Here is a 16,751-nt window from a genome sequence, read left to right on the forward strand (position 1 = left end):
TTTGTTTTAGTAGCGCTTTCAGTTGTAGTTGTGGAACCATAATAGCAAATCAGTGTTTATATTTGCTGTCGGTCCTTTACCTGTGTAAAAGAAGGTTTGTACAGGTTTTCCCCACCTGACAGTTCTGAATGAAGTAACACTGTGTAAGACAACTGCTTCAGTTGTCTGTCTTGTTACCTGGTTAGCTTTGAGTTAGACTGCTGCTTCACTTGTGTAGAAATAGTGGCAAAACACAGCAGCGCGAAGTGGTACAATTTTAACGGAAAACAGTTTCACATGTCTTTATTTTGTTTTATTTCATTACCCTTATACAAAAGTGTACTGTACCTTACAGATAGTCATGCTTGAGCCACTGCGAAGTGTATTTGTACAAAGGTGCAGTAAAGGAAGCTTTGTGTATATTTTTACCAGCGCAAACTGGTAGGGGGTTAACAGAAAAGTACCGACTTGAGAGATATGCTTCTGATTCTTTTCTTTGCTGTGAGTGGCTTAATTTTTTTTATCACTTCTTTTTCAACACAGTCACCTTTATTACACCCTTTTTATTTCTTGGGTGTAAATTTTAATACACGCATTTATTTATTTATTTGTGTATATTTGTTTACAAGTATATTGTATTGATCAATATTGACCAATTTCAGGCTCAGCTCAGGTGAAATACAAAACAGTTCATGAGCAAAAATATTATATTATTAGCAAACAGGCCAGGCTGGATGCGAGTGTTCACTACTCAAGTGACATACTAGAAGAATTTCCAGAACAAATTTTATCAACTAAACCAATATCTTCAGCACCATGAATCTATATTATGTTAACTATCTATGGAGTCAGAAGAGTGATAATTAATGTACAGGGGAATGCTTTGGGAGGATTTTCCACTGACCGTTAGGAAACAGTCAAACATATGTCAGTTACAGATTATAATTTATGAGGGTATGGAAAGAATGATAGTTAAGAGTAAGAAATTTATTATAGCCCTAGAATTCTTTAAGAAGAATGGTCAGAGTGAGTACTGTTTGCCCACAAATGCTCAGGTGAAGCTATTTTCTTTGCAAGAGGTAAGTTACATACATCATTAGGCAGATGACTTTCTTTTCAACACACTGCAACTTTTAAATAACAGCTAGTGTTGTTCTTGACTCAGGTAATAAAGTATGTGGACTTAGGTTCATAGGTGTTTACTAGGCTAATGACCACAAGGGCCTTTTTAAGCCTAGCCAAGCACCACAAATTTCTGACAAGTTCTGATACCCTTGATAAGTGTAAGCATGGGCCTGGGAGATGAACCATTTACAGGTTACCTGCTTGCATTAGAGACATAGGTGCCAAACAAGGGGTGAAATTCCTATTTCCCATCCAATTGTCCAAGTTGCACTTGAATTGGGTTAGGGAGGAACTCTGATTCACATGGAGCTTGCTCCATAGAAGAGGTATTTTTCTGGGATACATACCTCTCTCTCCAGCAGGTCCTATTTATATCACAGGCAAGGTTTAAGTCTTTAGAATGGGTGATTCTGGTACTGTTCATAGGATCATAGAAGGTTACTAGGTTAATGGCCCTAGGGCCCTTATAAGCCTAGCCAAGGGATTATCCCAAAAAAGAAACCTCAGTCAGCACCTGTCACCCCTGTCAATGAAGGACAAAGGTGGAACCCCTGGGACAAATGTGTGGTTTTTCATCCACTCATCAAGGTTGTGCTTGTAGAGAGTCAGCAAGGTACTCTGTTTGACATGTATGGGAAGTCTATTCCAGAGACGGGGTAGCCTCTTTGAGACACACCTGTCTCTCCAGCAGGTTTTGTTGATGTTGCATATTAGATTTAGACCTATTGAGTGAGTAATGCGTGAGGATTTAGACTTATGGATATGGAGTATCTCTAGTAGTGCAGGGTCCGATATTGCCTTGAAGCGAGACACAGGTCACCTCTGAACAATCTGTAGGATACCGAGTAGAGTGATAGTCAGTTCAGCCTGTCCACATAGGACAGGTGTTGGAGGCCATGGATTCTCTTTGTGAGGTATTTTGGTGCCCTTTTCAGTTGGTGCAGGTTTTTGGAGAGGTACACACCAAATGGGGTATTATATTCAATTATAGGTCTAATGAGGGAGGAGTACAGAGAGGTACTAACCTCCTCTTTTCTGGATGCAATCCCTTTACTTTTGAGATGAACTAAGTAAAAGGCTTTTCTGACCACTGCCACCACAAGATGGCCAAATGTGAGATTGTTGTTAACCTGAGTAGCAAGGTCTCTCACCACAGGTTGAGTGCTTAGGGGGTTGCCGTTGATGTGGTAATCAGCAGGGGCTGTGTTTTTGCTGAATGGTATGATAATACTTTTTTTAGCATTTAACTTAAGGCCATAACTTTGGCACCAGTTATTTGTACCTGTGAGACCCTCTTGCAATATGTTAACATCATTTGGGGAGTCAATGACAGCACCCAACTTACAGTCATCTGCAAACTTGATCAACTACAGGCCCTTTGTCTTTGCCTGGACCTCTGAGAAGTAGATGCCAAACAGTACTACAGTAGGGGTCCCAGGACAGATCCCTGGGGAACACCATTAGTGACAAGTATGCTGTCTGAGGTGATGGCACCTATTTTGACCTTGTGGGTCCTATATAGCCAGGGAATTGTTATGGCTAGGCTTGTATAGGCCGTAGGGCCAACAGCCTAGTACCAAGCTATGAACCTATCTGTCAGCCAGTTGGTAATCCCTATCTCGTCAGATGGGTGAACTTCAAGTTGTATCTTTTTGATGATGCTTGAGTGGGGAATTGTGTCAAAGGCCTTGGCCAGGTCAAGGTAAGCTGTATGTACTGACTTTCCCTCATCCAGGGCATTGGTGACAGTCTCAAAGAAGTCAACAAGGTTCAACAGGTAAGCTCTTCCCCTGATGAATCCAAAATGGGTTGGGTCAAGTGCTTGGAGATTGTCTATGTCCTTGTTTATGAGATCCATAATAATACACTCCATGGCTTTACAGATCAGACTTGTCAAGCTAATGGGGCGATAGTTTCCCAGGTCAGTAGTGGCACCACCTTTGTGTAAAGGGACGACAATAGCGGTTCTCCACTCGCTGAAATGAAGCCTGTAATTAGGGTGTGGTTAAACAGGGTGCTCAATGGTGAAGCTAGTTCATGCTGGAGATGGTGCAAAATACAGCCTGGGATATTATCAGGTCCCATGGAAGCTGTGTCCTTTGCCTTGGGTAGGGCCTTTAACACTTGATCTACAGAGATGTGAGGTGTGGGACAAGTATTGGGGATGTTGACTAGGCCTTTGGGGGAGCAATAGGGAGATGAAGTTTGCACTGAACCTATCAGCTAGCAGGTTGGCTATGTCAATAGGATCAGTGTAAGTGGTACCATTAAGTACTAATTTAGAGCAAACTTGGACTTTGCCATGGAGGTTCCTAATGTGACTGATGAAGGACTTGTGGTTTCTCTTTGTTTTGGAGGCTAGTTTTGACTCATAATTGGCTTTGGAGGTTTTCACTAGTGATGTAATTTGCTTGTTGAGTTGGAGGAAGGAGTTTTTCTGATTTGGAATTTGTTCCTTTTTAGCCTTGGACAACAGTTTCTTCCTTTTGTTGTAAAGTCTGTTGACAGAGGATGTCCACCAGACAGGGTTGTGTTTCTTTGAGGAGCAGGTTTTAGTTCTGTTGAGTATGGCTGAGTCCATGCAGTTATACAGTTGTTTGTATACTGCACTGACATACTGTTCAACATAGTTGTCTGCATTATTTGAGGGGGCAGTGGTGTGAAGCTGTAGATACCCTCCCTTAGGAGGTTGTAGTCAGCTTTTGAGAATTTTTTTAGCCTGGTTATCGCTGGGGAGGGGTTGGGTGGGACAGAAACTTTGAATGAGACAGACCAATGATCTGATCTCACCAGGGAAGAACATACTATGGGAGTGGTGCAGCAGTCACCTATGTTGGTGAGAACCGAGTCCAGTATGTTATCTCCCCTTGTAGGGGATGAGACCAGCTGGTCTAGTGCATTAGAACTGATGAAGTCAAGGAATCATTGGATGAGTGCATTAGTGCAGGAATAGTTCATCCAGTCTATGGTGGGGTAGTTGAAGCCACCAAGGATCAGGGTGTTAGGGGGTTCCTTGATGGAGTCAAGTAAGTCCAGGTAGGAGGACATATGTCCTATGACCTATTGTTTTAGGGATATGCATGAGTTCCATCAGAGTGGGGTCTGACAATGCCCTGTATGCAAAGCATAGATCTCCCCTCAAAAGCCTGTAGGGAACATAATACAGGGATAGAGCCTTGAGGCAGTCTGCATAGGACATATTACTTACACCCTGTATTCCTTTAGTAAAGAATCTCTGTGGTCTTTCCAGTTGATGAATATGTACTCAATGACAGCTCTGATGAATGCCGAATACAGTGGAACAATGACTTCCTTAGACTTAGATGCCACACCATTGTTTATAAGTTGTGCAACATAGAATGATTTCCTTACCACTGTAGGCACATGATGATCAAAAGCTAGATTACTATCTATATGTGTCCCCAAGTCCCTGACTACTGGGTCATCTCTAAGGGCTGTGTTGCCAATATGATAGTTACCAGGAGTGGATGACTTCCCAAAAGATACTATTATGCATTTCTTGGCATATTGTTTTAGCCCATGGCTCTGACACCAGTTTTCTGCATCAGCCCCTCCTGGAAAACATTTGTGTCAGTGTGAGATTCGATGATAGGTCCTAATTTGCAATGATCTGCAAATTTAGTCAGACAGAGACCATTGACATTGGCCTTGACTTCTGAGAGATAAATGCTAAAAAGGAGCTGTCCGAGGACTGATCCCTGAGGGACTCCAGTTGTAATTGGCCTCTTTGAAGAGGTGGAGGGAGACTTGTAAATCATCTCTTTGAAAACTGTTTTCTCTGTACCACAGTTTAACCTACCTTTTGGCCACTTTAAATGGTACCATTTAGTTTGCTTATTTTATTTGCTTCTGAGAAAAGCTTTACAGTTGGAGCCAAGATAAAGGCTTTTGTTACTGACAAATGGGGTCATCCATATTGGTGTATGTTATCACCTCAGCTTAATTTTGGTTCATTTGAACAAAGTTAACAGCAAGTTAACAGATGAATATAGGGCTTAATATCCTGGCAGTATATTGGTTGGTTTTATACTAAAAATAGAGCAATGTGGAAGTGGTCCCTGTCAACCAGAAGACAGTGAACAGATACAGAATTTTCTAATCCCAGATTCACCTCTTGTCTTCATTAAAAAAAAAATGAAACAGATCTATTTTTGTTGTGTATAAAGAGTACTTCTTTAGGTATAAAGCTGAGTAGTAGGATTGGAGAACAGGTCAATCCTCAGGCTCAGTTGATTATAGTATTGTACTTGAGACCATGTACTTTTTCCTGAATCCACTTACTTAAGAAATATCTTGTTTGAAACTAAGATTCAAAATCCAGTCTCTATCAAGACACTCTCTTTGCAATGATTTCATTTGTTTGATGTTGGGATGGTTGTTAGTTTCAGCTGATATAACTATTGTGATCTTCTGTGTGGATTTCCTGATTTTGGGGTTTCTAGTTGGTGAATATCATTATTTATTTATTTATTTACTTTGAAATGCATAAGCAATTCATTTATCTCTTTTTTTCCCTAAAAAGTGCTCCTGATGTCTTGCAGGAAGAGATTTTCACTGGAACAATGACTGCCCTTTCCATATGACTGCACAACTATGGAGTTAATAGTTTTAAACAGTGGGTTGAGAAGCACATGTCCATACCACATACTGTTTAGTTCTGTGTTTGCAACTCTCTACTGGGGATTTGAGAGTAGTGGTTTGATTATAGTGTATTCTATTTTTGTCCAAACACCTTTATTAAATCATTTAAGACATAGGCATAAATGCATTAATTGAAAAGAAAACAGACTGTATTAATATTTTAAATATTTATGCATTATACATTGCATATATGTTTTCATTCTTTTTTTAACAATTATTCGCTCCAACTTTGCATAGATTGCTCAATTCCTGCTTTTCCTTAAACCTCACATTATTTTGCTTGCGTTTTCATCTAATTCCATTTACTTCTCTGTAACTTCTCTTTTCTAAAGATTTTACATGTCAACCTTTTTTATCCTTTACAGTATTTTGTACTTCAATTACAGGTACTTTAAGTTTTGCCTTTCATTTTCCTGTAATTGTTTTATTTTTATGTATTTATTTAGTTAGTTATTTTTTGCCCATTGCATTAAACTTAGTAAGGCCTTACTATGTATTGACAATTCAGATCTTGTATCCCAACTTAAAAGAATTCTTGGTTACAACCATCTGCTTACTCAACATTTCTGACTTAGTACTCCGTAGGGAATTTTTTAAATCAGCTATCTTGTTACACTCCCAAGAAACATGCTCCAAGTTATCTCTTCTGTCGTACTGCCAGTATTTACTTTCTACCTAAGGAAAATATCAGAAGTCTGTTTGGAATATAAAAATTATCTATGTTAAGTACTTCCAAGCAAAAATACCAAACCTTCTGGACTTTGTTACATACTTGGGAGCTATTCAGATGCCATCCCATTGCTTATATGTAAGTTTCTTTTCCAGTCCCCCCCCCCAGTCTTTTCTAACCTCCTCCGATTGATTCTTATAGTTATCATGCATTTTTTTATACATCCTATTAATTATCCCTTTTTAACAGCAGCCTCTGTTCTGTCCTCTTACATCAATCCTTGTATTTTCATTTAAGAATGAAACTATTATAATAATTTAGATGCTATAGTATATAATTTAGAGTATGTTGTAGTCCTTGAAATTTTCAATTTTACTTTCCTTTTTCTGTCTCACTTATTTCAGATCAGCCACGGAGCAGTTCATTCTATGTTAAGTAACAAGCTGGAATTTCCATCCTTTCTTCGCACCATTTCTGGCACTGTGCATCAAGATTATGCTCTGGCTCAACTAATTAAGTATTTTGGCTGGAAGTGGGTAGGAATTCTAACGTCAAGAAATGATTTAGGTCAAACTAGTACTCAGAACCTTAAAATACAAATCGAGAAATCTGGAGCCTGTGTTGCTTTTATAGAAAAAATGTATCCCCAATACTCGAAGGAAAACTTTCAAAAGATTGTAGAGTTAGTTATTCAGTCCTCTGTGAATATTATCATTGTTAACAGTGATGAAGTATATGCAAAAGCAGCACTGGAAGCTCTTTATGCAAATAATGCAATGAGAAAAACTATAATTCTGAGTGCATTCTGTATCATAAATCCAGGATTTTTCACTAAAGACACCTGGACCTTGATAAATGGAACTTTAGGTTTAATTTCCACTGCTGCAGACATAGCTGGTTTCAAGGATTTTGTCTATGGTATGAAACCTTCTGCATCTCCAAAAGACATATTTGTAAGAATATTTTGGAAGGAGTATTTCAAATGTGATATGGAAATGAAAAATAATTCTGAAGCAGCAAATCAGGAAATGATTTATTGCTCTGGCAAGGAAAGTATGAAAGACCTTGATGTAAATGTTTTTGACCTAAATGATATGAGTTACACCTTCCCGGCATACACTGCAGTGTATGCATTCGCATATGCCATAGCTAATCTTCTTATATGCAAACCTGGCTATGGGCCCTTCATTAATGGTTCCTGTCCTGATACTGAGAAAATTCAGCCTTGGCAGGTAAATTAGACACTTCTCAACATGAAACAAATTTAAGTGTTGCAATTACTTACATTTTCTGAAAAGTGTATCATAGAATAATCTTCTTGTTGATATGAATATGACATTCCAATTTTAATGATGAAAAATGCATTTTGATTAAGAACCAGGGTAGATCTCTTTTCCTCTTATCCAGCTGCACTTTCAGGGTTAAACAATGACTTAAGGAGACACACAAAAAGTTAGACTGAGCTTTTTCTTTCTTTTTTTTCAATAAAGAACTTCATCAGAATATCACACCAATGACAGTTTCATTTAAATACTCCTACTAAAACATGTGACTAGCATAACTAAAATAATTATTTCCTTTTTAACTCTTTTCAGACATTGCAAAATATAAAAAATTCATAAACTATAAACTTATTTAGGTAATTTATTTTACAAGTAGAGCAAGTAAAATTAGATATTATAAGATGCAACATCAACACTGAATTAGAAAATACAGAACTGAGATGGTAGATGTTATTGAGAGCTGATAAAATCCTGGTTTGAATTATGTTTTGAATATTAAATGTTTATTAAAGTCAGAACAGTAGAAATGATTGTTGTGTGTGGATACATATGTATACACATGTACATATACATTTAATTTTATTGTATTATTGTATAAGTTATTGTATAGTACTGATGTGTTTTAGTAGAAGGAATATGTAAATGATTTAATTATTTTTTTTATTTTACATCTCTTTACCAGGAAGGACCGACTGGGTCAATGGTCCATTTTCAGTGGATGCTCAGGCAGAAAAGCTCCAGTACAAAGAAAAATTACAAATGAAATTACAACTGAAATATTATAACAAAAATACTTTTTTAAAATTGAAATATTTTAACCAAAGAACATTTACATTATATTGAATATATATATATATATATATATATATATATATATATATATATATATATATATATACGTGTGTGTGTGTGTGTGTGTGTGTGGCGATTACACAATGCATAATCAAGTCATACATTGTTAAGATGTAACAGTAGTAAGGGAGGTTGACAGTATGGTAGAGGGACCACCAGAGAAAAAAATATGAACAGAGTTACGAAATTGGAGTAGACAAGCATGCATCTGATAACTTCACCTATAAAATGTGAAAGGTCAGGACCTAAGCTTGAAGGAACACATTGACATTGAGTACCAAAATGGAAGAAGGGCTGGAAGCTGGATATAGTTAGAAAGACTAAGTACAAGAGAGAGAAGCATAGTATGAAAGTGTTAGAAGTAAAGAAATATTTATTCAGGCAGGCTTAGTGCATGAGCAAAGCCAGTTATTGGTGAAGTACTCCTTTAGTAGTTTAAATTTGGAAGTGTTGGTGTTCCTGAGTACTGTTTGGGGTATGGAATTCCAAGATTTAGATATCTGCTTTAAGAACAGCGAATCCCCATAACTATTGTATTATTTACATTAGAATGTCATCTGTGTAGTACTCTAATGAAGTTCTTCACTGATTAAAAAACTAAAACCACAAGGCCTTCTTCAGCTATGTTAGAAACCTGGGCAGAAACCTTCAGATATGTTCAGAGTTAGTTCACAATGACAAAAAATACACTGAACCCACAGATATTGCCAACATTCTGGCAGACAGGTTCAGTGCAAATTTCTCCCCTCCCTCACCCCCAAAAGAAGAAATATTTATCCCAGCTGAATGTAACCTCCCTGTCATCTCAGATGCCCAGGTGAGAACCGCCCTCAGCAATGCTAAAAACACAGCATCAATGGGACCTGATGGTATCCCGGGTTGTGTGCTACGTGAACTCCAAGAGGAGCTAAACCCGCACATAAAAATGCTATTTAACCTTAGCCTTACTACAGGATATGTACCTGAACACTGGCGTATAGCAACAGTAGTCCCACTCCACAAAGGAGGCACCTCTACAGACCCTGGTAACTACCGCCCCATAAGCTTAACCAGTCTGGTCTGCAAAGCTATGGAAAGAATCATTATGGAAATCATAAACAGAGACATTGGGGACTTACAGACACTTGATCCCACCCAGTTTGGCTTTGTAAAGGGCAGATCCTGCCTTTTGAACCTGGTTGACTTTTTCAAAACAGTCACTAGAGCCATTGACGAGGGCAAAGCAGTCCATACAGCCTACCTGGACTTGGCTAAAGCTTTCGACACAATACCCCACTCTGGCATCATAGACAAGCTCAACAGCTTAAATGTAAATCCATATGTCACAAGATGGGTGGCAAACTGGCTACAGGATAGAACCCATAAAGTCAAAATTGCTGGAGCCATGTCAGACTCAAAGCCAGTCACAAGTGGTGTCCCATAGGGCTCTGTCCTGGGACCCCTCTTGTTCGGCATTTATTTCTCAGATGTGAAAGCAAACATGGGAGGGTTGTGGCTGACAAAGTTTGCAGATGACTGCAAACTAGGCGCTATAGTCAATACACCAGCTGACACATACATCCTACAGAAAGGCCTCACTGAAACGGACAACTGGTGCCAGAGTCATGGCCTTAAACTAAATGCCAAAAAATGTATAGTCATCCCCTTTGGGAAAAACAAAGTACCCACAAATTATCACATAGACAGTAACCCATTGAGTACGGAAAAAGTAATCAGAGACCTGGGGACCCAAGTCGATAGTGACCTCTCATTTGACACCCACGTTGCCAAAGTGGTTAGAAAGACTTTCTACCTTGCCCACCTTATCACGAAGGGATTCACATCCAGATCAAAGGAGGTCATTGTACCCCTATACTCCTCCCTTATCAGGCCCATGATTGAGTACAATGCCCCATTTGGTATGTACCTCACCCAGCACTTGCAACAACTAGAGAGACCCCAAAAGTACCTCACCAAGAGGATCAAAGGTCTCCAACATATGTCATATGCTGCCAGACTAAAGAAACTCCAGCTCTATTCAGTAGCATACCGCCTGCTCAGAGGTGATCTGTACCTGACGTACAAGGCCATGTCCAATCAGGAATTGATGGACATGCTCCACCTCAAAAAATCCAAATCCATCAGAACCACGAGAGCTAAAGATTTAAACCTCAGCACAAATATGAATAGGACATGCTGGAGGGACAGATTCATAACTCAGAGGCTTCCCATACTCTGGAACAGAATCCCAGTTCATGTTAGGCAGAGCCCCTCACTGACTCTCTTCAAGAGAAATCTTGACAAGTGGATGGAAGATCGTAGGTTTACCCCAGGGGTCATCTCTGTGTCACTACTAGACAGAGGCACAGTAAACTAATTTTATTATGTAAGGGGGTCTTCACTGTGTCACTATTAGACAGAGGCACAGTATTCTAAATCTACTCTGTACACTTTTGTACCATTACATGGGGTGTCGAAAGCCACATCACTATGGCTAGGCTTATAAATGCCCCAGGGCAGATAGCCTAGTACTAAGCTATGAAACTATGAAACTATGAAACACTCCATTTTTCTGTGTGTCTCTGTATGTCATGTTGTGGTATTAGTTACGCTGTTTGTTTCCACATTTGGTCTTAGAAGTTTGAGTGAGTTTCTTTCAGGATCCTCTGTTAACATAACTAAACCTTCCTTAGCCCTAAAACCACATGTAAAATATTCATAAAACTCACTACAAATCCATGATAATGATGACCTTAGTCTTGAGAGGCTTCCATTCTATCTGGCCCACAGAGAGCAAAGTTTTATTCAGACTGTTCCTACATAGTGGAACAGCCTTCACAAGCAATAAGGCAAGCTATTGCTTAAAGGCCTTTTAGATGTAAGAGCTATGACTACCAAAAAGAAAGCTACAACTGCACCTGTAACCTGAACAAAGGATAATTTTATAAAAACACACATTCTACACAGCAGGATGTAGTACTGAGTCTTCACATCTGAAGTACATTCCCTAGATCAAACTGATGACATCAACTTTGTAAATATGTAAATAAAGCTCACTACACATCTGTTATCCAGCTACCATAATCATCTGTCCTCTTATCCATCTTTTTCTTCTCAGCCTCTGACTTTCCTACATTCATTTCTCATTACATATTCCTATAGTTCTCACAGCTTCTCTCTCTTTGTTCCTTACTACTAATAACCCTGTGATCATCTCTCTGCAGTCTACTACACTGATGACTTCCTACATAAATCTCTTAAATTTGCTATATACAAATATTTGTTCAGTTAATATTTTGTAATTTCACACACGTGATGATACTCTTTTATTTACCCATTTATAATCAGTGTTGAAGGATGGCACAATGATGCAGAAGGCAATGTTGTTGCCTCACAGCAAGAGGTTCTTTTCTCAGCTTGGGTGCCTTCTAAGTGGAGTCTGCATTTCCTCCCTGTATTTGCATGGGTTTCCTCCAGATACTCCGTTTTTTACCCACATTCAAAAGACATGTAATAGGCAGATTGGAGACTTTAAACTGGCCGTAGATGTGAGTGTGTATGTGTGGTATGGAAGGGCAACCATGGCAGGGCTAGCCACCCTGCAGTATGAACACTGGCTTTAGATGATTGTCATTGTTGAAGTTACACCTTGACCCAATTTGCAAAAATGGGAAAAAGGAGTTGGGAATGGATGGATTGATGGATGGGTATAATAGGAACAAATTCCACTTCAAGATGCAAAACAGTCTATACAGCATGTAAGTGTACTTCCTTGCTTTTATATATTCTTTCTGTTTGATTTAGGTTATTTATATCATCCCTATTATTACTGCTTTTGTCATTGTACATGTATTTACATTTAAGTTGCATATTTGCACAATATTGTACTTTTTTTTTGCCTTTGTGCGTTAATGTATTTCATGTGCTTTTGTATTATAAGTGCAAAATGTCGAAGCTTCAGCAACCAGTTCATCGCTGAAAAGAGTCCTTAGACCAGGCCACCTACCTTATTAAAAACACAGATATTTTATATAACTCCTGTTATATGCGACATTCAGCCATGATGGGTAACTTATACATCTTTCAGCATCATAAAAGTTAAACATTTAAATGTTGCAAATATGCACATTTTCTGGGGTCTATATTAGAAGCACAAAACTGCTTGTGAGCGAACATGCAAAGAGCGACACATATTCATCAAACAGCATTTAAGGGATTCGATGAATATGTCACAGGACAAGGAGGTAGTTGGCCAACTACACAGAGATGCCCTTTCCTTCGCTATAGTGTAATCTCAGAGTTGGTATATTTAGTTGGGGGGGGGAGCAATAATGGTTTTTAATTTTTACTTTTTCCAAACGGCCACGTGAATATTTTTCACTAGGAAAAAATTTGATTATGTGGCTGTTCACTATTTACAGGTTTTGAGTATTATGTGTTGACTTTTATGTAGTCGCACATATGCACTTTCATTGTTCTGACATAGACCCCATTTTTGCACAGTTTATACAAAAGTTATTATTTTCTTGTTGATATTAATATTGCACACCAATCTTAATGTGAAATGTTTTTATTAAGATCCAGAACTGTATATTTAAAAATTGTGCTGTTAATGTCTAAACTTGATAGGTGCTTCATTATGTAAGGAATGTCCATTTCTATACTGAATTTGGAGAAGAGGTCTATTTTGATGCAAATGGTGATGTCCTAAAGAGTTATGATATTGTTAATGTACAAATACCAACAGCAGACTTCTTCAAGCTTATAAAGGTTGGAAGAATTGATCCAAAGGCTACCAATATGAAAGAAATCACAGTCAATACCAGTTATATCATATGGCATGAAGAAAACAAGGTCAGATGCTTAATTTATAGTTTTCCAGTCTGTTTCAGTTAACTTTCTGATTAACAGTATATAACTTGGATCATAACCCAAATGCATTGAAGGTATCGACAATTTGTCTAAATGTACACACTGTTTGGAGAGCACTTTTTAAATGTTATGAGTGTTTGGATTAATGTGCAACTACATTAAGTTTTGTCTTTGTATTTACAAATACCACAACTGTGATTCTTGAAAATATGAGGCTATAAAAGAGGATGTGGTGTTAGGAAAGATATACCAATTTTATGGTGCAGCATGACAGACTACTTCTGTTCTCTAGCGTATAGTTTCCCCGGAGTTAGTATATGTACGTAGTTAGTGGGGGGGGGGTGAGATTGCAGCCCTCTACATGAGAGGGTGCAAGAAGATTGTCTGTTTCAACAGTACTTTAGAATTGTAATAATGATTTTGGTGATTTAGTGTTTCACTGCTGTAATTTTTTTCCACAATAGAAAGAATCACAATATAATACATTGTAATTAATATGGGAGTGGTACATAACTGAGTGACATCATGGGCCTAAATAAACTGAATATTTATAGGAATGAAAATATTTTAGAATGGAAAGTATTCATATGATCAGGCAAGTAAATCATAAACCTATGATCATGCAGTCTTTGTGTGTTTGTGTGTGTACGCATAGGAGTGAGAGATAAAAACACTGCATGTACAGTTGCATATAAAATTGGCAATCACTCACAGCTACAAGCTCAAACAGCAGACCAAAACTTTTGATTATCTCTGTATCCAAATGTTAATAGAAATGCTATTAAAACTAAGTATAATAGCGGGTTGTCACATAGCTAAGATTTCCAGGGTTCCTATTATATAATCGAAGACGCAATCCTTTGAATGCGTCTTGATCGAACTTGAAAGCACGAAACAGCAAACTAGTGAAACGGCATATAAGCGATTTCTTTCCCTGGGCAAGAAATCACTTGGCCACCTCCATTACTTTGCAATTTTTCCCACTGTAGTGAGATCTCGGAGTTGGTATATTTAAGTGTGGGGGGGGGTGCACCCCCCCCCCACACACACACACACACTTTATGTACTGTTTTAAAGGTTTTTTTTTTTTTTTTTTTTTTTTGTGGAACAGCAATTTTTTTTCCCTTGGAAAAAAATTGCTGTTCCAAGTGTTTGGGATTGTAAGCTTTCACTTACGTGGGGTCGATAAATCAGCTTTCGCTTTTTTAAGAGATCGCTGATTTAACATAGACCCAATTTCCAGATATGAGAAACTAGACATACAGTATAGTTTCACTGTTCATCAGCTCATAGGCTCAGTTGTCAATTTATAACTTTCTGGGCAAGCTTGACTGACATAAATTCATGTTGATACGTCCAACATTTCCGTGTGTTTGTGTATGTGTGTATACATAGAAATATATTTTTTTATTCTTATTCTTGTTGCCTGTCAGTCACTAGCCATCTTATGACTGATCAGCCCATCCATTCCTCTTTTGGGTGAATATAATGCTGGCACCAGTCATTTTTTTTTTCTTGTGATGGCCTAAGTCCCCACACCCTATCAGCTTATATGAGCATTCACTTGCATAAAGGCCTTCAAAGCCTTCCATCTGCTGAGATATCTCTCTAGTACACACCCTCTGGAAAGATGTTGCTAACTGTAGCTTGGCAGAACCAAGCACACCTCTCCAGTCTGTATCTTGAATGCTGTAGTCCACCCTGGCAATCATCACTGCGGAATACTGGACCACTTCCCACAATCCAGTATGGAGAAGCTACTATTGGTCACTCACTTTTGCTCTTCATGGTTTGCTCCCTGTCCTGTGCCTAGAATGCTAACTGGATCCATATTAACTGGGACACAGCCAGGGTTTCATCCTGTTATGCCATGGAGCTAATTTATATCAATATTATGCTAGAAGGACAGTAATGACTGACAACTTCTAAAGAAAAAAGTGTATTTTATAATATTGGAAGCTATCATATGCTGTATCTGTCATGTTTTGTTTATTTTTTTTTGTCACTGATACTTATTTGTCATAATAGGTTCTCCCATATAGTGTTAGCTTCACCAGGAGTGTGGACCAAGCATAAATCTGTCTTTCACTTGTAGATCAGACAGTGGTCACCTCTAAGTAATCCATAAGAAAAAAAATATGACTGGTCCTTAAAATCTTTTTCAGTAGTTTGTGTTTTCCATCCCTGTAATTTTTCCAGGTGTTTAGGTGGCTTATTAGGTGGCTATAGAACACAGCACTGCATTGAACCAACAATGGATCTGATCAGTGAAACATAAGGTATTAGAGTAATCTGATGAGAGGAAATAAACATGCCCTTTGGAATTAGAATTGCTAAAGAAAACTCTTCTAAGACTTTCTTAGATAACTCACTGGTCAATGTTTAGATTGTTTTCTAGGCTCGTCCTTAATGACTACATTGTTTTTGTGATTTGACTATTTATTTTGTAAAGGTTATAAACTCACCTATGCAAAGCAAAAAGGCACCTATAAGTTCTGAATTAATATAATATAATATCTATCCATTTCAGTTTTCTTTCTTTTGTATATTATAGCATATACTGTAGATGAAACCATGAGGGGTGGTGACCAATAAAAAGTCAGTTATTACTGGTACCCATTAAACTGCTAGAATTTCATAATAATATTAATACTGAATATTTTTAAAGACATTACCTCCAATCTTTTTGTAGTTTTATTTAGGTTTTATAAGATGTGATTAAATGCTTTCAAATGGTATTTAATTATCAGCTGCTTTGAGGTCATAGGATTATTTAAGTGGTGTAATTAAACACTTGACATTATTATTTCTGATGGAGTTCTCTGTATGTTGCCCAATGAAAGCTGTTAACAGTTCTGCTATCATTCTTTTTCTTCTTATTATTATTATTTATTATTAATTTCCTTCCATATACTTACAAACATGTTATTTGTTATTGGTTTGAAGTTTACCTCCATACCATGGTCTTGAGCAGTGTATAGAGTACACTAACATCAACTGAGCTTCAGATCATTAAATCTGTACCACTGCTTGTCTAGCTTATTAAATCTGTACCACTGCTTGTCTAGCTCATTAAATCTGTACCACTGCTTCTTCAGCTCATTAAATCTGTACCACTGCTTCTCTAGCTCATTAAATCTGTACCACTGCTTCTTCAGCTCATTAAATCTGTAGCACTGCTTCTCTAGCTCATTAAATCTGTACTACTGCTTGTCCAGCTCATTAAATAAGTACCACTGCTTGTCCAGCTCATTAAATCTGTAGCACTGCTTGTCTAGCTCATTAAATTTGTACCACTGCTTCTCTAGCTCATTAAATCTGTACCACTG

At 37.9% G+C, this 16,751-nt stretch overlaps 1 protein-coding gene across 1 annotated transcript in view; it reads left to right on the forward strand.

Annotated features, from left to right (window-relative positions):
• Nucleotides 1–16,751, forward strand: part of LOC122788673 (extracellular calcium-sensing receptor-like) — a 162,714-nt gene that overhangs the window by 63,973 nt on the left and 81,990 nt on the right. Inside the window, exons 5-6 of the mRNA XM_044055569.1 lie at nt 6,841–7,668; nt 13,180–13,404. Coding sequence (XP_043911504.1) covers nt 6,841–7,668; nt 13,180–13,404 — 1,053 coding nt within the window. The remainder of the gene's footprint in view (nt 1–6,840; nt 7,669–13,179; nt 13,405–16,751) is intronic.

The sequence above is a fragment of the Protopterus annectens genome, chromosome 14.part0, assembly GCF_019279795.1.
Source record: "Protopterus annectens isolate FY-2018-M chromosome 14.part0, PAN1.0, whole genome shotgun sequence".
Classification (NCBI taxonomy): domain Eukaryota; kingdom Metazoa; phylum Chordata; order Ceratodontiformes; family Protopteridae; genus Protopterus; species Protopterus annectens.